Raw genomic sequence first — 25,069 nt, 5'->3', positions numbered from 1 at the left:
ATGAGAGACTTGGGATCAATTCTTCTTGCCTCTTGTGTGGTACTCTCTCTAGAAATCGAGGACAGGGTGTGGTAGGTAGTCTTTCTCTGGGGAAAGAGAACCCTAGCTGGGAGGCGTTTTCTAGGTGGACCTTGGGATTTATAGTTCTCTGGGTTTGGGCACGCCTCTAGGATCTGCAAGACCTTTGAGAACCTTGTCCTGCATCATGTCTAACATCCTCCTCTTCCTTTGGTCGCTGGTATCGGGTTTGGCTGGTGCACCACAGACGATGGCTTCCCGCCCTGACTTTGGGCTGACTAGACCCTCCCTTTGAGCAGTCCACACTCTAGTTCTCACATTCTGGCCTCGTCCTCAGGATGGAATCCCGGAACCTACATCCTCTTAACTGTACCAAATTAACTTACCCCCCCCCAAAAGGACAAAAACGCAAAAAAGCTGGCAGGCCCCAAAAAGTGGCCCTAGAATCCCCAGAAACAGGAATTATGAATGCTGCACAACACAAAGACTATTCGAGTCTCATAATTCATTGGTTGGGTAAACTTCAGAGCACTTCTTAAACAGAGATGAACAAGTTACTTCTTACCTGGTAACATTCTTTCGATTGGATGTTCCTCCAACGTATTCCTCATCGCCCTCCCATCCTACCCCTCTGTAGATTTTTTCCGGGTTGTTGCCATCTCAAATCTCGCAAGGCTGATACCTGTCTGCCTGCACAATCTACACAGTACAAGATCACAGATACAAAAGAGGGGAAAAACAGAACTGAGGCAAACGGGCGCCGCGCGTGCTACTTATACACCCGATGACGTCACCCTCGACGGAGGCCCTTGAGGGACTATCGACTGGACGACATCGACGCATGGCGCCCTCTGCCGAAAAAATTTCCGAAGAGCAGCAAAGCTGGATGGAATACATTTAAGATGAGGAATACGTTGGAGGACACAATCCACTTGAAAAGAACTGTTTTCTAGCTCACTAGGGGGATTTGGGGAAAAAAGACAACAAAGTATTTCTTGATTTTCTTTTTACACAGAAACAACTTTCAACAAAGTGGGGTGGGCCCTCAAAACTACATTGCCTTCATGAAACACTGTTTGTATCCTCGGCTAACATGGCCTGGTGCTCATTCTTGTGCCTCGCTATTGTCATCCAGGTCAAAAGCTAGATGCTGCACATAGCCATAGGCTCAAATGGTTTATAAAATAGCACTGACACCACAATATTTAGGTCCCAGGAAGGATGAGGACTCTTCACCAAAGGCTATCAAAAGATACATCCACAGCAGATCTTCAGAGTGGCACTGGTTGATCGGATTTCGCAAACAGAGAAAACCATGGCCTTGTAGTTCCTGTAGCACCAAGGAAAATGAGATAGGACCTTCAGGATTCAACCAGCCTTTCTGTAAGAAGTTTTTTTATTTATTTATTTAGTTGATTTAATCAAATTAATGATTTTTACAAACGAAATTGGAATCAAAACGAAGTGAAGAACAAAGGATGAAGCTCGAAATTAAGAAATAAGAGGGAGAAAGAAAAAGAAACTGAAGCGAGGTGAAGCCGAAGTGGAGAAGGAGAAAAAAAAAAAAAAAAATTGGGCTAGTTTTTCAGAGAGATAGAATAAACTTCAAAGTCTGTGTGGTGGCTATAGTCCAGGTATTTCTTTCTCCGCTCATCAGGCGCGTCCACCACGTTTCTTCTTCCCTGATATACGATGCAGAAAGGTGTGGTAACAGAAATTTCTCGCCTACGGCTCTAGTTCCTGGGCAATTTAAAAGGAGATGGCGTATAGTTTCTACGTGTGTCTCATTTTTGCAAAAACGACATGTGTTCGAATTACTTTGTCCTCTGAGTTTTAGTATCTCGTGTGTCGGCAGTAAATTTAGACGCGCTCTCAAAAACAAGTTTCTGGCGGCTTTGTTAGGGAATTTACTCAGGTAATTCGGAACAGTGTTTAATTTGCTCTCATGGGGCGGCAAATGGCTGACTGATTTGGCTTTAGATGCATTGTTCAGGGTTTCAATCCAGTCAAGCTCACTGATTTTCCTTTTTATTTTTAGCGGATTGCTGATAAGATCCTGCTCCGAGGAATTGATTTCCGCAAGCTTCATTTTACGAGCCCTTTCCCAAGATTTGAGCACAGAAGAGGAAGATGTCAATAGTTCCGTGCGTACAATAGCTAGCACATAAGGACAGTCCGAAAGTAGCATCTTCCTGTACAGCATCATCGATTTAGTTTCCATGGTCCCTTCCAACGATAATAGGCCAAGCTCTCTTCTGATCAACAGAGCCGGCACAGACTTGGGGAAACCTAGAACAGTGCGCCAAAATAGACCCTCTAACTTCAGCCACAAATTTGTGGGTGTATGCGGGAGAGCTTCTGCGGCATAGGTGAGGGATGGCACCACCTTCATTTTGTAGAATTTTATCAGGGGTAACAGGGAAAAACCTCCAAACTTGTTGTCCAATGCCCTGCCTTGTGCCGCTAGGTTTCTTGCTTTAGTCATTAGGCAACTTTGGAGAGATGCATTTATACTCGAGCAGTCCAATGCTACTCCCAAGTATGTGATGTTTGTGACTTTTTCCAGTGCTACCCCATCCAGGTACCAGGCAAGTTTTTCCTTTGGTCGCTTGTGTTTTTCCATTATCAGGATCTTTGTTTTGGCCGTGTTTATAGTTAGATCATTCGTTTGAATATATGCCGCCAGATGGTCGAGTTGACGCTGAAGACCGATAGGAGTCAAGTCCATTAAGATAAGGTCATCAGCGTAGAGTAGTCTCGATGTTTTCACTTTGCCCAAAGTCGGTGGAAAGGAGCGGATCGTTTGCTCCGAGGCTTTGAAGTCGCCGAGGTAGGCAATAAAGAGTGACGGGGCAAGGGGGCAACCCTGTTTCACACCGCGATCCACCGGGATTTCAGAGGACAACAAACCAGCCTGAGTTAGTCTCACTCGCACCCTTGTTTCTTGGTGTAGAGCTTGAATCGGTTGAAGCAGTTCGGCCGGGCATTTCCAAAGACTCAGTTTTCTCCACAAGCGCTCACGATTTACTTGATCAAAAGCTTGAGCCAGATCTATGAACGCTAGAAACACTCTAGGGCCTCCTCCCAGCACCTTGCTTTTGAGTGTACTGAGAAACATGATGTTAGTGGTCGTACCGCTGTTTTTAGTAAATCCCGTTTGAAACGGGTCGGCGCATTCGGCCTCCCTGGCCCAGTCCTGAAATTTTTGAAGTAATAGAGAACCAAACACCTTGCCAACCGTGTCCAGAAGTGCGATCGGGCGGTAATTTTTAGGATCTTCTTTCCCTCCCTTTTTGAATATCGGGACTATGATGGATGTTGTCCATGATGCCGGAATTTGCCAAGCCTGTTTGCAGCGTTTAAAGATTTCACTAATCAACACAGCCCACTGACTTGGATATTTTTTTAGGTCGAGATTTGTTATTCCGTCCGGGCCAGGTGCTCGCGATGGTTTCAAATTCTGCAGGACCTTGAGAATCTCAGATTCATCGCTCAAATCTATCCATGGTACTCGTTTTGTTGTAAGTTCACAAGAGGTTGACAATGCGGGAGCTTTGAACAGATTTGAATAGAATGTTATCCAGGTTATTTCCCCGATTGGATTTGATGGTGAGGTCTCGTGAGGCGACAGAGAAGATCTTAAGAGCGCCCAGAACTCTCGGGGGTGGTGACCGCAGACAAGCTTCAGCATCGCTTCGGCGTCTTGTTGGTAAAGATTACTACGATGGAACCTGAGCCATGATTTGTAAGATTTCTTTTCTTGGTTCAAGGTTGCCAGATTTTCGGGTGAAGGAAAGACACCAAATTTTCTTCTGGCACGCCTTACTGATCTCCGTCTTAGGACAAGTTCTTTGCTGTATTGATGTCTAGCACCTTCGTTGTTTTGTCTGGGGCCAGCAGGTTTAGCTCTGAAAGGTACCAGAAGAGGTTGGTAATCTGGTAATTGCAGGTCACTCAGTGGGTTGTGCTCGTTTCCGGTTGCCAAATATTGTGCCTGTATCTTTAGGATCGAGGATTCTGAGAGTCTTAAGCGGTTTTGCTGGTTGTTTACCTCCACTTGTGCAGGCATGAATAAGTTCACGAGCTTCGTGGACGTCCATTTCAGTACAAGCAGGTTATGGTCGCTAGCCGAGGACCTCCATACCTCGAACGAAGTGGTCAAAGCTGCTAAGAGCCTGCTTATGAAGATGTGGTCGAGGTCTGCTGAAGAGTTTCCTCTTTCCCAGGTGGGTGGCCTGTCACTTCTGGGGAATAGATCCTCAGCACATAGCAGGTCACGGGATGACATCAAGGACAGCCAAGCCACACCGCGTTTACTTCTTAAGGTCGAAAAAAGAGGAGGGTCACCGGCTGAATCGTGTGGTAACCAGGTGGCATTTAGATCTCCACAGATGATTAACAGGGCCTCAGGACACCTTACTCGTGCTTCATCGATTGAATCCTCAATCAGTGCTATGAGGAGTGAATCGGTCATACTCGCCGGATTCCAGTAAACATTTAGGATGATTATAACTTGCGTTTTAGGCTTACCCTTTTTCACCTCGGCCTCAGTCCAAATAATTTCCGTGGTCAATAGGTGAGTTGACACTCTCAGAGTGTTCATTAGATGTAAACCGGATCCGCAGCGTATTGCAGTTATAAGGCCTGATGACGGTCGGCCAAAGGGACCTTTGATAGCTGGAGCGAAGGTCAAGTCGTATCCGTCTATGGAGGGGCGTTCTATCATCCAAGTTTCTTGCAGACAAATGATGTCTAAGCATCCCAAGTTTATGTCTCCTTGTTTCGTTAAATGCTGGAATCCACGAGTGTTCCATGACCCCAGGGAGAGATCAGGTTTACCCGTTAGTAGTGTAGAGGCGAGTGGAGCGGACAAGCGCTCCACGGGTTGCTATCTGTTCTTATTTATTGTCAATGCGTTGGGCAACCATGCCCATTGTTCCGCTGGTGAGGCTTGTTTCTGAGGTTCATGGGTGCCAGTCTTGTTTCCCCCCGGTGGTTGATATATGGTCCTTACGATCCTCGGCCTGGGTCCCTGAGGACACCTTCTTATACCCAAAGGATCCTTTAGGGCAGTTCCGTCTGTCTTTGTGGCCGTTTTAGGGCACTGGCTCCCCTCTTTACCGCTAGGGTGCGAAAGAGAAGACCGGGGAGAGGCGTTCTGTAAAGAAGGCTCAGTGTGTATTGAAATAAGTCTGGATCCTCTCTCCTCACCAGGTCTTAAGTGCGATTGTGGTTTGTTACTCCTCGTGTCCGTAGCAGACTTTGTTGATTCTGATGGTTTCCTGGGCGAGGTAAATCGAGCAGTCTCTTCCAGTTCAAACAGGTCGAAACCCATTTTTAGTAGATGTTCAGCCGCCTCGGAGATCCTCACTTTGGCCCAGTTCGTCTGCACGTGTAGATACGCGCATGCCATTTTACCTTGATGGAAAGGTTCGACCCTGGCAAGGTCGTTTGATTCGACTTTTCGGAGTGATGGTACGCATTTAAGAAGTTGTAACAGGCAGCTTCTATTCAGTATCACGTACTTTCTGTTGTTTGGCAACTGTTCGATTTTGAAGTTTCGTTTTGATTTATAAACGTGTGCCGATGACCCTCGACCTTTGTTTTCTCCCAGTTTAGATTGGTGCGACTTTTGCTTCTCTTTCCGATTTGTAACTGGGGAAATTTGCTTGACCGGAAGCTGTTTATCGCGGGTGGCGTGCACCCATTTAGTTTCAGAGGGAGAACTTGGTCTCGCAGGAGAATCAATTCTTCTACCCTCCAGTCTTGAGTGAGGGTTATCGGAATTTGACTCTTTCCTACCCTCGACTTGGAAGTTAGAAAAATGCCATTTGGGGCTACTGTCTTCCCGCAAACCTTCCCCCCAGCTACACTTTTTTTGAAGCTTCTTGCAACGACTTTCCAAAGTACAAAAGGGAGAGGGCTCCTCGTCCATTTAATAAGAATTGTTGAGTGATTCCTGATCATCAGATAGGGTGTAAACACTACAATTCAATAGGTCCTCGTCTGTCACCTGCTCAGATTCCTTATTTACAGGTACGCTGTCTGGAACCTTTGGCCCCAACTTCAGATTTCGGGTTTCCCGTTCAGCCGCTGCTTTGGATGGTTCACGAGTAAGGGGGGTCCCAGAGCCACAGTGCCATTCACCTTTGTCTTTACCCGCCTGTACTTTGTTAGTGGTCGATTGAGGGGAAAAGAACTTAATAGTCAGTTGCTTTTGGGTCGCTGTTTGACCTTTCGTTACCAAAGTGGTCTCCTTTGCTTTCCTATCCAGGACAGCCCCCTTATCTGTTGTGATTTCATCTGGTTCATCACGTATTGCTCCATTTCCCTTTGACTTGGTGGGCAATGACTTATTCATTTTCGGACCCTCACACCGAGGCCTGTGGCTAACCGTTGTTCTTGGCTCCTCATATAAGAGTTGCGAGCTTGGGGCCAAAGTCTGGGAGCTGACATCCACCAAGGGTCCTTTCGTTAGTTGTGGTGCGGACTTACCAGACTCCACGTCTTTGGCACCCTTTTCCATTTTATTGTTCAGTGCGTTGATGTAGCCTTCCAAGAAGATTAGACGGCTATTCATCATTGCTATAATGGAGGTGTGATCTCTCATGGAGTCGTTTATTGACTCGTATAATTTACAGAAAGGGGCCATGGCCAGAGTTACCGTTGACATAATGAGTCTTAAATCCGTCCTTTTGGGCGAGGTGTCTTTTGTGTGTATTCTTCCACTCTCATTTACACGTATAGGGCTCGTTGAGCTTGATACCGTTAAGGTGCTCCCAAACGACGAGCCAGTTGAAGGACTAGGGAAACCAGGACTCGTTTGTGCCCCCGCTGCGCGGCCTCTTTCTTGCGGGAAAGGCTCAGTGGGGACCCGGACTGGACCTTGCGTAGCTAAACAGGGCACCTCACTGGACCCTTGGTCAAAAAGATCCGGAGTCGTAGGTGCTAGGGGACCGATTTCTGTGTCGTTTACTTGAGAGGAAATGGAGGCAGAATCTTCGGCATCACTTAAGTCAATGATAACGGACATTGGAGGGTTTGAACAGCCCTGTTTCTGCAATAGAGACTTTGCTGTCGGTGGTGTAACTGCTAGAGCCCCTGGCCCAACCGGCAGTGGTCTAGGAAGGGGGTCCATTGCTTCAGGGGCCGTAAAGACAGCTGATGATAAATGGGAGTTTGAAGGGTTAGTAGCTTTCTCCAGATCAATTGTGGACTTGGTAGAGGGAATTTGCGAGGGTGGTACACCAGTACGGGGGGAGCCAAAGTGCCACCTGATGTTAGCATCTGCCACGGTTCCTGCAAAAGAAAAGCGTGCTGGTTCCAGTGAAAAGACTGGGCGCAAGTCAGTGGGGCCTCCCCTGCCAAGTATGGGAGTGTTTTGGTCCGCTGTTACTTCTAAAATCTCTGCATCCGAAAGTTCCTCTGAAGGTGAAACTTTCTTTTTTAGAAGATTTGCGAAGAATCGGTTGTTTACCGGCTGATGTGTTTTGTCGTCCTTCTGCCGGTTATGCTGAAGGTAAGGCGGGGCACAGGAAAGTCTAGGGCGCTGTGTTTGATAGACCTTCAGCCCCAACTTTTGAGGTGGGTGTGCACAACGTTTCCTACGGACCGGTCCTCCTCTCTTTTTTGGATGCAAAACGCGTGTGGGGGCCTGAGCTGGTTTGTTTACCCTATCGGCTCTCGCAGCCCTTATCAGAGGGTCGAACACCCCCGGGTCAGGAGGAGCCGCTTCAGTTGAAACCGCTAGGATCGCTCCCCTTAGCGCGTCCACCTCTAGAGGGAGTGCCCCGAGTTGAGCTTCTCCACCATCTGGGGGGGGAGGATGGAGGGTCGGCGCCACTATAAGGCGGTTTACGTCCAAATTTATCTGAGCTGACAAATCATCTGCCGGTGCTGCCGGTCCACTGACTTCCACGTCCACCTGAAGATTAGGGCTTCGAGCCCTTGGGCGTGATAAACACCGAAGGTCGGTGGAAGGTAGCTTGTCACCCGCCGCCCTCTCTTCACCCCCCCGACCCACCAGTCCCTCCTCACCTGCAGCACACGGTGCTTCCTCTCCTCCGAGGGGGAACTCCGCACTCGGTTCAAGCGGCGGGGGGTGACCGGTGGCCGCGGGGGACTTCTCAGTTGGCTGGGGGCAGGCAAGAAGACAAGCCGGGGGGCTAGCAGATGGTGAAGGCATCCGGGCGTCCAGCCGGCGTGCTCCCGAGTCTTGGTGCGCCGATGCAGAAGATCTGGATGCAGTGAAGACCGGCCTTGTGCCGGAAAAGTCAGCCTCGGAGTCAGCCTCGGAATCCAGGTGAGACTGATTAGGCGCAAGGATCATCTTTGCTTTGGCGCTCCGCAGTCGGGGACCCTGTGTCTCAGTTTGCAGTGATGTTGACACCGAGTAAGTGGCCGAGATCAAACCGCCAGTCAAAGACTTTTTGGTCACCGCAGCAGCGGACACTAGGGACACTCGGGGAGTGCGGCTTTTTCTGCTAGCAGGCCGCCCTGCCCTAGCTGCCATAGACTGCAGAGACTGCCACTCTGCAGCCACTCCGCGGCCGCTCCGCGGGAAAGAGGGGTTTTGTATGAAAGTCCAACCCTCTCTCAGTAGTAAGCACTGAAGACAGACTCCAACACAGAAATTAGCAGGAGCTCGTAGAACACTGCAGAGACTGCCACTCTGCAGCCACTCCGCGGCCGCTCCGTGGGAAAGAGGGGTTTTGTATGAAAGTCCAACCCTCTCTCAGTAGTAAGCACTGAAGACAGACTCCAACACAGAAATTAGCAGGAGCTCGTAGAACACTGCAGAGACTGCCAAGAAGTTGTGCAGGCTACTTGATTGCCTCTCCTAACACAACGAAATGGTCAGCTGACATCTAAGATACCCAAATCTAGTTTAGAGGAACTATCCTGATGAGCATAGCAAATGAGTGCAGAAATGCAAAACAAAACATTGTCATGTTGTTTGGACAGCAGGAGGAGCTGGGCAACAGATCAGATTAACAGATTGTATCCAGCAAGTGGAGTACTGTTGGTATAAGCCAACATCCCATGCGTGCCTTGAATTTTCATGGAACCTAAGCATGATGGAAAGGGGAGGAGAAACACAAGTGAATGTCTGAGACCACTCAAATGGAAGGCATCCCATAGCAAATTAAACTGTTGAGGTTGCAGTATGACTGCACTTTCAGCTCTGTCGAGTTGCAAGGAGGTGGATGCCAGGGAGATCCCATGTCTTGAAGAGGAAGACCAGGACCTGCTTGTGCAGCCCCCATTTGTGTGGTGCCCAAATTAGTCTGCACAGGAAGTCTACTCAGCAGCTGCCTAAACCGCCCAACGAGTGTCGAGTGATATGCAATGATCAATGTCCCTCTTCAAGTCCTCCAGAGCAAGAACACGTTGGTGAGGGGCATGATTTCTTCACAGCTTGACAAAGAACACTGGTAGTGCTGTCAGTGTAGACCAATTGTCTCACCCGCTCAGAAAAAGAACACCTTCAGGTTCCGGGAACATATGCTTTTGCTCCAACACATTGAGGCGGCCTGTCCTCATAGGACTGTGATGAAGATGAAACAGAACACAAGACAAACCTATACTGCAGTGTAACATCCTATATGCCGAGTGAACATACCAGGTTGGATTAGGAGAGGTATATGGTACAGAGAGTACTTCTCCAAAAACAACAGGGTGGCCAACATGGATTGTTACTATAACAGAAGAGGGTGGGATTAAATTAAAACATCTGTGGTTTACTAGTCGTCCTAGCTCATCCGTCCTTTCTAAAACCCACACAATTCAGCCCTTTATGCGCCTTCTCTCAACCTTTGACTTCCTATGGGATACGGGATGGGACAAATGCCTACTGGGCCCTCGGTGATGCAGTTAGAACTCAAAACTATACTGAAACATGTTCAGGTCTCTTCCTGAAGAAGTGCAAAAGCCCACTGTATATGGCCATGCGTCCGTTTCTATGATCCTCGTCTTTACCCCAATGTCACAGGGATACAGCACCTACTGCTCTCAATTTGCTGCACTCAGTCCCAGGGATATAGAGCCCTGCTGGCTTCTTTGCCGTTATGAAAGTCGTAGGTATCTAGTGCCCAGCATGCTTTTTTAATTCTCTGTAGTTTCTCCTTGTATCAGAAGACGTCCCTGTCCAGACAACTGGTCCCCTCTTCATAGGCTCCTTGCCATCACCAGCACATACCTATAAGAACTTATTACTCCCACTTGCCTTTGGTACACCTTAACAGATGTAATTTTGGTGGCCCTCAACAGTTACTGCAATCAGGAGGGATTTCTTTCCCCATGATATGGTTGCTGTCAGGTTGAATGTATTATCAACCACCAGCCAAGAATCACCCTCTTGACGTTGAGCCCCCTCAACAGGCTCTGGCTTCTTCCTTTCTTCTAGTTTCTAAGAAGGACTAATTTCAGGCTACCAGTAATCATTTCATTGTGTTCCCCTTCCCTTCTGAGCCTGCTTGACGTCTACTCTGCTGGGCAGCCATCAGACTTAACCCTAAAAACTGTAGCAGCCTTTGTGAGCTGCTTTTTGCTAGTTTTCCAAGGCTAGCTCCCTATACAACTTTTTATGGGGCTGTACAACCCATAAATAGGGTAATAATGCTTAGTATTGGCTGGATGATCTCCCTATCACCGTGGATAGGTCATGCCTCTCCCTTCCTCGCATGTTTTGTGTCTCTGGTGTGACATTCCTAGGAGTTCCTGCCTCGCCTTCATTGACTGACTGATTCGTCTATGAGGGCACACCAAAGGTTTATACCCTTAGCCATCTTGAGGACAGGCGGAAGGAAGCGAGACACAGTTCATTACTTCAGCTTCACAACAGCTCTTTGTGTTTACTAGTGAGCTCCCACACATTGGATCATTAATAAAAGACTGTGTGCAAGCCCTGGGTCATCGCTATTGTGACAGGTGTGGTCTAGGAGATTCCCAAAATGCTGCAGTGCTGCTGGAAGGGGTGCATGCCTAGTGTCCCTTTCTGTTTGATCAGTTCTGCAGTTGTAGTAGCTTGCAGGGCTCCCAAAATTGCTATACTAATGTAGTTTTTCATGTGGTCAGAAGGCATGACTCTGATCAAGGTCCCTTACAGCAGTGCCTCCAGAGAGACAACAAGCATATGTTGAGAGGTCAAAGACTCAGCACCCTTCTGCATCAACTTCGACTGAATGGCTAACTGTGCTCTGGGGACAAACAAATGTCCGCACATGAGTGAGCAGTGAGTGTGCAGGTGCTGCCACCTAAATCGGTGTGGCCTATGCAGTGAGGGTATACAGAACACATGACTACCCAACATGCAGACAGCAGACGGGGAAGCCGGTTCAATGGTGAACAGGCTTGAAAGACACCTAGGACCGTAGTGGGTGAGGGTGTAGGATGCTTCACACCCATATGCTGCGGGTATGGGGTGGTTGGTCTCTTCAGGGACTCCAGTGCCGAAGTCGCCTCCAAGAATGAATGCACCATGACTGGTCCTAAAAACAGGGGTATTCGTCTCTGAAAATATAACTCTGGTCTCTGTAGCGATCACTCAGGAGGAACAGAGCCATCTAGAATGTCAGCCATAGATGTGTAATTGTCTGGCCTGGGGCCTTTCAAACAGACATTAAAGCCTGCTTTTTTTCTTTTTGTGTCATGTAGTGCCCATGCTGCTACATGATTGGTCTCCTCTGCAAGCAAAGGGATACATTTTCACCATTCCTTAGAGAATTCTAAGCAGTGAGCAGACAGTTTTCTAGAATATGACCCCTGTGTGTTTGGTTTTATGTATTCAAGCGCCCCCTAGAGTGAAACCTGTGTCCATCAGTCATGTCTTGCACTGGTTCCTTGGACATAACCACCAGCACGGTGTCCCTACATATTATCCCCACCAAAGATATTGCCGTACATATGGTCGTCTGTCTCGCCATAGGCGATATTTTTGGGGGGATAATTTGCGGGAGCGGGGGTTGCAGAGTTGTCCCCCGCACATTTGAAAATAATGCGGGGGTTGCAGGGGTGTCCCCAGCAGGGTCCATGGCTCAATATCACCGCAAAAATATGGTGATATATTTGTATCGCAATATTATGGCGGGATATTAACACATGTGGGAGGACAACCTTGGAGTCTCAACATGAGGCCATATTACATGTAACAAAAAGGAAGTAGGCTGCAAATTCAGCCTAAAAGCAGTCACCATATTATGTCTGGGAAATGCAACATTCCTGCGTATGTGAGAGTAATGTCTGGGAACAGCCATACTGGTCCCGTACTATCACCTGGAAGAAAGCCCCGAAGGGCACCAGAATTTGTTCTAGTACATTTGCAGAGGAACCTTATACTTCCCACTAGAGTAAGGACTGGCTGGCACCTCAGGGGAGGTTTTGATGGAAACCATGAGCGGTGGCATATTCATACCGAGCAAGTCACTGGGTTTCCTGGCTGAAACAAACAGTTTGCACACCACCTTTTCCATTGCAACAAAGCCATTTAAGGACAGAGGGGATGGACATTTGAGGACCTCCATATAAAACTATGAAGCCTGCTTCTGAAGGTACCAAACAAAAAGGTATTCACTAAGGATGTAGCCTACCCAAAAGCACCAATGATGACACTGGAGAGATAGATGAGGAACAACATCAGAATGGCACATTGCATCCCAAACATCATTGGAAGTCCTTTGAGCAGACGGCTTAAAAAAGGGACCTGTGTATCAGCTGGAGGAGGAGGGATGAATACCCCCAAAAAGATGCATGCTGGTAACCCGTGCCTACACACAGGCTTCATGGGTTTTTCTTTGGTTTGTAAAACATTCTCAAAGCTCAGTACCAAAAGTCGGTAATCCTGAAACTCTGAAGGCAGGCATGATGTCATTTTGCAAAAGGGCGAAAGACAAAAAGGCCACTTCTTCCAGACCATTAAGGCTGACTTGCCATATAGGCCAACTCCTCAGCTTTAAAAGATCTAAGAAAATGCAGTCCTGTGCCAGGGACCCTATAAGTGTAATCTAGCCACATCCACAATATAAAACGTGCCAATACAGATTCTGGTTTGTATGCAGAATTGACAAAGTTCATAGCACACTTCACTAGCTATGAGAAGATCAAAAACAGCAAATAGTCTAAACACCAGCATCTTACTCATGGACATTCCACAGTTCAACCTTTATAGCTTCTTGAGATTCAAAGCAAGGCTTTCCTTTCCTTAAATATTTAAAACGTAGCATTTATCAATTAAATGTCTTTGAAAAAAGATGTAGGAGTTGGACAATTAGTAATACGGATAAGTGCAAATGTAATTAAAACCTCTGATTTATCAGCTCAATTAAAGTGAATAATTGTAATCAGTTGTCTAAAGAATTATGCTAATTTTTCCCGGGAAAGTATGGGAAGCCCCACTTTATTTAAGAATCATAAGCTTTGCGTGTTTGGTATTCACAATATACATGTGTGGACATATTGTGATGAATCCTGCAGAGTCATCACTGATCCCCAGCCTAGGGTCTCCTCCCATGTGGCCAGGGAAAGGCATCCGCTACCTGATCCTGGCCTTGGGGGTGGTATTCCAAGGGTGGATTCACATGGGAGCAGATTGCTATCGGTGGGACGTGACGAATCTGACAGGGGGGACTCAATAGTCTTCCCTTGACTGTGAAGAAGAAACCCTAATCCCATAGTGCCTAATGGCCTGCTGTCATTATTCAGAACCCTTTAATAGTGAGGCCTTACAACCTACTTCAGTTAAACATCTTAAGCAGAACTTTATTCATCCTTCACATGTACATAGCCTCTATAAAACTCATTTGACCTCTGATGCTGATGATCATTGTTATGAAGATAAATATGTGCAACAGAACTTAAAACACTATGGTAATCCTTTGGACTTCAATTCCCAGAATGCTTTAAGTACTGGGACGAAGAAGAGGAGTAAAGAGTCAATGAGGATCAACAGTAATGCCAATACAAACGTGCAGTCTATTTGCTGTGCATTCAATCAACGTTAAGAAGCCAGATCGTGGTGCAGAGCATGCGGAGCAGGAAGCGGGGCCACAGAGAGAGACAGACATGCAGGATTGCACCAGGCTGAACTGCCTTCTGTCACCCTGACGTACCGGCGTGGCGGGAGACTAACTGAGGTGGAGAGGATCCAGAGAAGGGCAGCAAAGGTGTCGGCAACCACAAACAGGTTATCCATGATGCTGTCAAGTTAAAAGGCAGCATCCATATCAGCGAGGAACCACAAGAGGGAAACATCATACTCAAAGCAAAACTCTGCCGCTAAAGTGAACCACGAGACTGAGATACCAGGAGAAAACAGCAAGTTGGCCCTTTTATAGTGGTGACCCTGGGGCGTTCCGACAGACACGTGCACACTTAAGTGAAAGTTTTGAATACGGACCAAATGGATTTACAGAGAGAACAAGAGGGCAAACGTGGTATAATTCTCCTGATAAGAGATGTCAGTTGGGGGAAACCTAGAATCAGCATTGCCATAGTCAAAAACCCATTGTAAAGAAAACAAAGAGGCAGAAGTTGTACAGTTCTCCTGACATGATATGTCAGTTGGGGAAAACTTGGAAAAGAATGGCGAAGAAGCAAGACACATTGTAGAAGAGGTTGACGGAAGGAGCTTGTACAAATCCTCATATAGAGGATGTGCAAGTGTATTAACTGAAGTCAGCAAAGTTGTGTCACTTAAAGGTGTAATTGTGAGATGTGAATGTTGCGGAGAGACTTCATAAGAGCACCAGGTAGTGAAACCTTTTTGAAAGAGATCGCTAGCAGAAGAGTACACCAGGGGATCTGTGTGGGTTAAAAGGGGGATATTCCTGGAAGGAGAGTAAACCAGGCTATCCAGATTTTTCAGTTGAACCTTCCTGGGGAAAAGATAACTGGCAGGGCAGTACACCAGGGGATCTGTGTGAGCCAAAAGGAGGATATTCCTGGCCGGGTAGTACACAATGAAATTCAGTTTTTTTTTTAAAAAGGAGTTTTTGTTCTAATAAGTCCTCGTTGAAATTGGATATTTCAATGGAGGAGTTCCTGGCAAGGAAGTATACCAGGAAATCCAAGGTTGTGATGAAAATGAATGTATCTGTATCAAGCCTTTGTTAAATCTGAAAAAGTCTGCTTTGGCCATCCAAAAGGCTATAGAAGACTACCTTTCAATATATTTCAACCTGATAGATAAAAAAAATAAAGAAGAACATTTGCCTCATCATCGTAAGGAAAATACCCAGGAAAGAGACATTTTCACTACCCTTTATGGAACTTGGTGAAATTGAGTATTTCAAATACCTTTTTCCTGAAACCATTCAGGGGAAGGGAAACTAAATCTGGAGACAAGGGTTCTTTTGTTGAAACTGTATATATGTGGTGTTTTGGCAACTTGGTGGAAGTGAGGATAGAAATTATATTGTACCTTTTGATTTTGTATGTTAGTGTGAGGGGCGGATGCATTTTAGACACAAGGTCAACTTATTTTAGTTTTATTTACATAGGTAGGAACCTTCTCTTTTGGTAAGGGCAAGATAGACCCTTTTCCAAAACCATTTTCTTTTCAATACATACAGCGAATATTGAGAATTTTGCAACTTTGTGTCCGCCTGGCATTGCTGGCCCCCTCACACTATGAAATACCCCAATCAAAAGAAATGTGACGACCTTAGAAAATCAGTTATTTCCTGCCTTATCAGCCACTTGCCATCAATCAACCAACTATGAATTCAGCATTAGACCAGACTATTCTGTGGGAGAATATCAGGATATCCTGTGTGAGCTGGAACTGAACCAAAATCAGATGAAACAGCAAGACAATGATCCTAAACATACAAAAAGAGTTACAAAAGAGTAGCTCCAGAAGACAAAACCATTGAAATGTTGTAGAGGATTCCAAAGAGAGCAGACTATGCAAGGAAGATGGCAAACGTCAGAGTTTAAGCTGTTCTGTAATGAGGAATGGGACAATAATCAAACCAATGTTTGAGACTGGCCAAAACCTTCAGGACACATCAATCAAGTCACTGATTCTGAAGAGCATGCCCTTAGGTACTGAATCTAAAGTTTCTTATACATTTTCACACATGGATTTTGGATAGTAAACCACTGTAGATAACTAGATGTTGAAGAGGTTTCATGAGTTGGTGTCATTTGTTTAATCAGGTTTTATTTATTATTGGTACTTGCATTCAAAGAGAATATTTTAGCTTTGCAGCATATGAAGTTGCACAAACTTTGTTTAAATACTGTGTATATATGGGAATGATATGCTCCAGGTAAACATTTACAAAAACAATAAGACATGTACAATGACTAAAGCAGCATCTTCATAATAGAGGCACAGTTAGCCATTTCATAAGATTGTATTTTGTAGTTGGTTCCATAAAATGTAAACCAACAGGATTGCTACGCTTTAACATTCGCTGTTCTTACTCACATGGTAATTGCTCCTTTAGCTCAGGTGTGGGAGCTAAATCAATTGAACTTTTATTGTGGCAGTTGAGTAGAGTTGGATCAGCACCATGGCTTAGCAAGAGACCACACACTTCCACTCTATTCTTTGATGCAGCTTCATGTAGAGGAGTGAACTGCCAGAGATCCATCGCATTTACACATGCTCCATGCTGAAAAGAAAACAAAAATCTTTGTTGCACATTTACCAATGCATTTTACGTTAGCTGTCACTGTACACTAAAATGACTACTAACCACCAATTTACTGAGTCCTGAATATTGTGGGGGTGGGGAGAAAGAGAAAGGGAAGAGAAAGTGAGAGAGAGAGAGAGAGAGAGAGAGAGAGAGAGAGAGAGAGAGAGAGAGAGAGAGAGAGAGAGAGAGAGAGAGAGAGAGAGAGAGAGAGAGAGAGAGAGAGAGAGAGAGAGAGAGAGAGAGAGAGAGAGAGAGAGAGAGAGAGAGAGAGAGAGAGAGACCCAAAGCACTGAGCAGAAAGATCCATGCCGCAGGGAGAGAAGTGGGAAATAAAGCGGATATTGAAGATGGGGCAAAAGGAAGCGTTACCACACCAGACCATAAGGTGGGCATGAAAAGAGAATGTGATGGAGGAAAGAGATACACAGTTGTTAAAAGAAGTTGAGGGATGGCAAAATGGACGGAAAAAGAAAAGAGGTGGTAAAACATCAAAGTGGTGAAGGTGAGGTGGCAGAGAGAAGTGTAGAGTCAAATATTGGCGGAAGAAAAACAGTAGTGTAGAAAAGAAGGCAGTGCATGCCACGTCACCACATGGTTGTTTATGAAGCGTACAGGAACAAGATTGTGGTGAGGCATCAACCCAGACAGAAGCCAAGAGAGTGTGGAAGGCCTACGGAAGGACTCTGTAGGAACAACACCTGTGGAAGAGCGACTCGAGTAAGTGGCCGGTCAACCAGGACCATGAGGGAGAGTGGTTGGTAAGTGAACACCTTTTCAAGACCATAGAGCAGCCTCCAGCCTCCCTGCAGCTCTGGCCTTGGCTGAACACCACCTCTACCACGACACCACCTACAGAATCCACCTAAAGGTTTAAGCCTGGTGCAGAGACGTGAGATTGGCTTCCCCAGGTGAAAACAAGAGGAAGGGTGTGGAACGCTTTAAAACCCCAACATTAAGAACAGAGGGGTGACCCAGAGGAAGGAAGTGAGAACAAAGTTGAAACGCAAGGCTATAAACTTGCTGTTTATTGTGTTAATCTGGAGGGAGAGACTCGGCCTCAGACTTACTGAAAGAGCTGGGAGAATGCTTTGCTTGGACTAACTTCCCCAAAAACATTTTATTATAAGTTGTCCTAAAGTACTACCAACAGCTTTAGTTTAGTTCAAAGTTGTACCATTAACAACGTGGCCCCAATCCGTACCATATCCGCAATAAAGCTGTTTATTTCTAAAGCTTCTGTGTAAGCCTCTGTTGATTCATGTCACCTACGTTACAGTATACACAACATTAATGTTTTATTGGGACACCTGCCAGACATTAATTCAAAAACAGTTATCCACAGAATACATTGTTTCAAAGACTGAAGTGAAGATGCCGGCTGGCGATGTTAGAATATATGATTAGCCTTCTACAATTAAATGTGAGGCCAACCCTTAGACACCTGCTGGAAGACGAACTGTGACATAAGTGCAAAAAAGCAAGGGGCACTCTGTCATTTGATTTGGTTCTGTCAAAAGACTAATGCATTCTGGGAGGAGGTTTGTGAAAGACTATGTTTGGTACTATGTTTTACAATCCCAATGACTGCCACCCTATTGGTACTTGGGGATGTATCTCCAATAGAGCATGTCCCTTTCAACAAGGAAATGTGGCTTCTCCGAGCTTGCATGATTGCGAAAAAGATGATTTTAAGGTCCTGGAAATCGTCTTCCTCTTTTTGTATTAAAAAGATTGGGTGGAGGAATTGATCACCATCTCCACCTATGAAAGAGCTATTTCTAAACAAACAGGGGATGTTAATAGGCTTTGAAACATATGGGGGAGCTTCCTTGATGCCTATGGTTGATGCATATATAGATGCGTATACAGCTCTGTCATTTGATAGTTTAAGACTGGTTGCAAGGTTTACTGCTTCTTTTTTCTTCTTGTGTATAAACCATTTATATCTTATCCATACAAATTATTATGTTGGGGATGTTGAATTGTACTGTTGATATTGCTTATGTTTTTTTGTCTGAAATTCCTTCTTGACGCTTCTTCTTTTCCCCTTTTGTTTTCCGCTTCTTTCCTTATCTCTTTGATTAGAGTGTATTACCTTGTTTACCATTCGTTGTTACCTACCTGCATTGGTCAGCCCATTTATATGACACTGTTGGATAATTGATTGTAAGTTTTATTTGTTTATTTTGCAAAATAAGAACTCTTTAATCACCAAAAAAATAAAAAAAAATAACTACCTTGATAAGCCTGACTCTACCATAGGAACAACTGTCAAACAAAGTAGCCAGTTCGAGTTTAAAACGTATCAAAGTTCTCCTAGAGGTTTCCATGAATCGTTCAGTTGTGTTCAGCATATCGCATTAAAGCATAATACATCATCATAAAACCCACATAGGAAATCTAGGATCTTTACATTTTAAAGTCATAAATTTATAATTATCCCCATAACCCAAAAACATAAAACCCACTTCACTATGCCATTTTTACAAGTCTTCCCCTCCGAAAGCCAGGCTCTGTGTAAATAAAGCAGTAATGAGTTGGATTTTCCAAATCATGCGCTAATGAAAAAATAATAAATGCAAACAGTGAGCCATTGTGAGAGTTCAGCACCTTTGGCAATAGAGAACTTGACGCGGGTGCAGTGAGATGGCAGTCTGTTTGCCTTTCCCAACCCCAAAGACATTTTAAGCAACACCCAACCGCCTCAGAGCTATACACGAGAAATAAAGTTACAGCCTAGCAAGTACATGGACCAGTCTGTCTCTGCATTCATGAGGAAAGGAATCGCCGGTGACTGGAAGAATGTTTTCAGTGGCCCAGAATGAAAGGTTCGACGAAGATTATGAAAGGAAGATGGCGGGAAGCACACTGCGCTTCCGGACGGAGATCTAAAGGCGGCCTGTTTCATTTCATGTGCTAGGGAGTGGTATGGACAGTGGATGGCTAAAGAGGCAAAGCACAGCCAGGTCACAATCTGCCAATCTGGTGTTAGGCAGAAACCTGTGCAGTTCCCTTAGGGACCACTGCAAAAGGCTTAAGACTACAGGTGTTGGCGGTAAACCCAATTGGTAGCAGTCTGTAGCACCCAGATTTACCTGGTAGCTGTGGCTGAGCAGCCAGACTTCTCTCAAGAAGAGTTAGACAGTGTATAGAGTATACAAGATAGGTACCAAAATATAGTAGCATAAGCAAACACTGACCAGAGCTTTGGTATCAAAGCATATCATTATTTATTTAGAGACACACGTATAGAAACACTCCAGCACTATTATGTAAGCAAGTTCAAAACACAGTCACTATTAATATATATACATCCCTTATTCCTTATCCCTTATAAGTAGTTAACACCACTTATTTTCAGACAGAGGTGAGCGCTTAACTAAAGATGGCACTCTAATAAGGTATCAAAAAAGGGAGGGAAAAGGCAGAGATTAGGAAAGCACACAACACTAATACTTTAGAAGCACCCAGCAAGGCAGGAAAGTCAAAGTCTACTTGTGAGCAAAAAGTTCAGAGGCCAGGCTCCCTCATAGAGAGTAGAACACCAATGCGCCCAAGATCACACAGTTTAAGAGGCTTGAAAAGTCTTGCAGAGAGTTCAGAAAGGAATTAGTTCAGCTCAGAAAAGTTCAGTTAGCCAGCCTAGGGACACCCCACACAGACCGTTCAGAGGGAGGCCAGGCGGACACAGTACCTTGAAAGTGGAGAGGATCCTCCAGCGGGGGCAGTTGTTCCTGGCAGCGGGTGCAAGTCGCAGCGTCGTCCAGAGGAAGAGAAGATCTCGACGTGGAGGAAAGCTGAAGGTCATTGCACTGCCAGGGAAGAAACCAGCCGCGGAGTTCTCCGGTTACAAGGTACTACCCTTTTATTCGCGGTAGTGGTAAAACGTGGTATCCCGGTTGCCAGGGTGCTTGGCACAGGCAAGGCGGCCACGAGATGATCCGGGAAGGCGAAAAGGCGGGCAAACTGGTTATCCCCACCAGTCAAAGGAAGAAGACTCTTCGGGATGAAGATCTCCTCTGTCGTTGGAAGAAGTGGTGAGGCGGTTCAGCAGGGCTCCACCGGTGGTGTCGTCGTTGCAGGTCGGCTCAACTTCTCCCTCTTCGGATTCTTTGGTCCTGTGGCGACTTCTGAAGTTCCAGTCCCCAAAGCCCTGCTTTTATGCAGAAAACCCCCATTCATCAGTCCTAGCTGTCACTCAAACATGCTAAGGCTCACCACTGGGCCAATCACACAAGAGTGCGACTTGAGTTGCAGAGGCAAATCATATTTCTGATGCTTGTACCCGCTTAGATTTACATGCTCTGCATAGTCCGACATCTTGTGGTAGTCGTGATGTATTACAAGATTTGTTTTCGAAAGTCGAAAACAGACGTCGACTGGGCGTGTTACTAATACTATCCCTAGTGTGACGTGTAGTGTATCCATGGTCCTTCACGCGTTGAGGTCCCTCAGATTGTTTGTTTCTGACATGAAGTTGCATGAAGTGTAGCATGAGTAGAGATGTGATAAAAGTAGAGACGGTGATAAACCAGAAAACATCTATGCGCCATTAGACTCCAGTAGGGGAGGAAGGATGGGTGCATGTGAATCTGAGACGATACACATGATTACAGTGAGTAATGTATCCCTTCTGAGGCTTGTGGATCTGCTTAGATCACATGCTCTGCATAAATTAGTTAACAGTATCTGGAGAAGGAGGTGGGATGTGAGAAAGTATGGCAGCATGTAGATGTTTTAGAACCGCTTGTCCACTTGTGAATGTGCTTTCGAGGGAGTGTCAATACAATAATGCTGTGTGAAAGTTGGAATGCAACTCCATTTAGCAGCTTTGCAAATGGCATCTTGAGGGACGTTTGCAATGAAGGCTAAGATAGCTCCGGTACCTATGGTAGAGTGATCCCGGGGAGTGAAAGGTAAAACTCTGTTGGATAGGGAATAGCAGAGCTGTATGCACTTGACAATCAATTTGGAGATGGCATTTTTGATATGTGATCGCTCTCTGTCCCAGGTGCTATGGAAACAAAGTCTGTTTTCCTTAGGGGTTTAGTTTTGTTCACGTAGTACAAGACCACCCTCTGTACATCAAGTGTATGGAGGCTTCTTTAAGCCAAGTTAGATGGATTTTGAAAGAAGGTAGGAAGTTCTATGGATTGATTGACTGACTGAATAACTGATTAACATGGAACTTTGAAATGAACTTCGGTGAGAACCTACAGTGCTTTACGAGGACAACTTTGTCCTTGTGGATTATGAAGAAAATGTCTTGTACGGACAAAGCCTGTAGCTCACGTACTTCTAGAAGTGATGGCTACTAGGAATGCAGTTTTGTGAGTCAGATGTTTTAGGCTGGACCCATGAGCTTGGAAGAGAGCACACCATTAAGATCCCAAACCAGTATAGGGTTAAAAATGGGAGGGTATAGCCTCTTTACCCCTTCCATGAATGCTTTAATGACAGGAACTTTCCACCAGGACACCTTATTTTGTGAAGTGGTGTAAGCTGACAGGGCCATCAGGTGTACCTTGATGGAGGTGAATACTAGACCGCAGTGTAGTAGGTAAAGCATGTAATATAGAATGTTAGCTGTGGAACATTCTGTTAGAGTCAAGGTTTGTGACCTGCAACATATCACAAATCTCTTCCACCTTATTGAAATAGCAGTGTCTAGCATTGGGTTTCTGTGCCTCCTTTAGGAAATCCATACACCTTTGTGGAAGATTTAAGTGGCCAAACTCTGACTACAGGAGTCAAGCTACCAAGTTCATATATTGAGGGCGAGGGTGGAGGGATGCTCCCTTTTGTTGTGTTAGCATGTTGTATGGGCACAGGAGCTTGATTGGGTCACACATCGCCAGTTTGGGCAGATGTGGAAACCAAGGTTGTCTCGCCCACATAGGAGCAACCAGGATTACAGTCAATTGTTCCTGGTGCATCTTGAGCACTATCTTGCTCAGGAGTGGTGTCGGGAGAAAAGCATAAGCACATTTCCCTGACCAGTTCCTTAAAAGGGCGTTCCCCCTTGGATCCTGGTTGGGGGTAACCTGGATACGAAGTTTGGGCATTGCGCATTTAGGATTGTGGCAAACAGGTCTAATGGGGGGTGACCCCATTGTGAGATTATTCCGTCTAGGATATCTTTGTTGAGTTGCCACTCATGTTCTTCTGGAGTTTCTGCTTAGAATGTCTGCTAGAGAATTGAGTTACCCTGGAACGTGCTGAGAGGTTAGGAACATGTTCCGCTTGAGTGCCCACTTCCATATCTTTTGGGCTAGCTTAGACAGACTTTGGAGTGAGTGCTTCCCTGCTCGTCTAAGTAGAACATGGTAGTGGTGCTGTCTGTAAGGGCTTGCACTGTTTGACCTGTAAGATGTTGCTGAAAGTCTTCAAGAGCTTTGAGGACTGCCAAAAGTTCCAGGAAGTTGATGTGGCTTTGGACTGTAGCAGGTGCCCACTGGCTGTGTGGTGAAGGAAGTTAACCCCCCTCCCCCCATCCGGCAAGCGAGTAGTCTGTAGTTAGGATCGCTTGTGTTGGAATGCAGAAGGATTTTCATTTTAGCAGGATGTCCCTGGACCACCAGCAAAGAGCCTGGGTTAGCGAAACAACCACTAGATCATCCCACTGACCGCTTGCCTGAGACCATTGTTTTGCTAACCATTCCTGCATTGGGTGCAGGCGTGCACATGGAACCAAGTGAATGCATGAGGCCATCATCCTGAGCAATCACATTGCTTTCCGTACAGTTATCGGCGACCGGCCTTGTAGTGAGGTTCTTGCAACAGTATGTTTTGTACTCTCTCGTTTGACGGAAAAGCCAGCTCCTCTTGTCTTGAGAATTGCTCCCAGAAATTGTTTTATTTGGCTGGTAAGTAGACTATTGCTTTTCTCTGATGGATGAGACCAAATTGAAAAGGTGGCCTATTGTCTTTTGTGTATTTTGTTTGGCTAATTACCAGGGAATCTTGCCAAATTTGCAGTCGTCCAGATAAGGGTATACAGGGATTGACTCTCTGCGGAGGTGTGCTGCCACTACTGCAAGCACCTCTGAATACTCTTGGCGCTGAGGAGGTGCCGAAGCGTGGTCATGCAAAACATTTGGAGTTGGATATATTTGTTTGCAGGGTGCAGATCTAGTACAGGGGACGCATGGAAAGGTCTTTATTTGGCACAAGGAAGTATATTGAATAAATACCCTGGTTTACCAGATTTGCTGGGACAATCTCTTTGGCGTCGTCCTCCAGCAGTGTCTTTACTTCTTCCAACAGTATGCCCCTCTCCTCTGGCATCATTTTTCTGTGTCTTGGCAGGTGGTTGGGTGGTTTCTGTAACAGTTCAATACAATACCCGCCTGACACAGCGGACAACACCCACTTGTCTGATGTTTTCGCCTCCCATGCATGGGTGAAGTCTGAAATTCGACCTACTGGAGTGGAATGGGAGGACACCTGTAGCAGTGTGTCATTGTTTCGGAGGGTGGAGACTCTCCCAGATGAGGTTCTGCCTCTTCCTCTAGATCATTTATTTCCTCTTTGAAAGACCGAAGAGGAAGATTGTCCTCGCAGTGGGCCCCAAGTTGAAGACTGTTCGCCCGAGTCTATCCGGAACAGCGTTGTGAACCCTGACCCCGAAACCTTCTGGAGTTTGAGGAGCCCTGTTAACTGGCCAAAGGATTTAAGAGTGCCATACTTCTCCTGTGCGCTCTCGAGGTCGTCTTCGACAATCTTAACAAAAAATTACATTAGGCTCCACCAGCATGTTAAGGAGGGTGGCCTGAGTGTCTATCTTAAAAACAGATAGCCAGCCGTGGCGCCTGATGAGCGTGCCTTCTGCGATGATGCGGCCTGCATAGTCTGCTGCATCAAGATTACTTTTGAGGCTGCCGTTTGATACCTGCTTGCAGTCTGCGATAGTGCTTAACAATTGCGATTTTAGGGGCTCTGGAACTGCTTCAACCTGGTGTTCCAAGTAATCCCACTTGTGACAGCCGTAACTAGGCAGAAGTGTAGTGTTGTTTGCAATTCTAGCTTTATATGCTGCCGAGGAGGCAACCTTCCTTCTGAAAGTAGAGGTTTTCTTTTTTCTTTGTCTGGCGGGTTTTCTTTTTTTCTTTGTCTGGCGGGGCTTCAGAGGACTGCCAGGACTCTTTCTGGTAGTGGTGACTACTAGTGAATCAGGTTTTAGCTGACCCCCAATATACAGAGGGTCTGTGGGCGCTGGCCTGAAAAATGTCTTGATTCTGGGTTTAACCGCCCTTGTGAGGTTAGGCGCAACTAGGGAGGGCTGTATACGTCCTTGTGGGATAAACTGAGTGGCAAACTTCTTGTCTCCCAGAATGATCTCCACAAACTCCTCGTCTACTTGTGCCTCTTGGGTGTCAATACTAAAGGGTTAGGCAGCCTTCAGCAGCAGT

At 45.9% G+C, this 25,069-nt stretch overlaps 1 protein-coding gene across 3 annotated transcripts in view; it reads right to left on the bottom strand.

Moving 5' to 3' along the window:
• TNKS2 (tankyrase 2) overlaps positions 1–25,069 on the bottom strand; it is a 2,182,082-nt gene that overhangs the window by 1,640,697 nt on the left and 516,316 nt on the right. For all 3 annotated transcript variants that reach the window (XM_069611330.1, XM_069611331.1, XM_069611332.1), the window contains exon 8: positions 16,448–16,634. In XM_069611330.1, the coding sequence (XP_069467431.1) occupies positions 16,448–16,634 (187 nt within the window). The remainder of the gene's footprint in view (positions 1–16,447; positions 16,635–25,069) is intronic.

This window comes from Ambystoma mexicanum, chromosome 8 (genome assembly GCF_040938575.1).
Source record: "Ambystoma mexicanum isolate Mex_15411 chromosome 8, UKY_AmexF1_1, whole genome shotgun sequence".
Lineage (NCBI taxonomy): Eukaryota > Metazoa > Chordata > Amphibia > Caudata > Ambystomatidae > Ambystoma > Ambystoma mexicanum.
The sequence above is the reverse complement of the archived record's forward strand: the minus strand, read 5'-3'. Positions and strand labels throughout refer to the sequence as shown.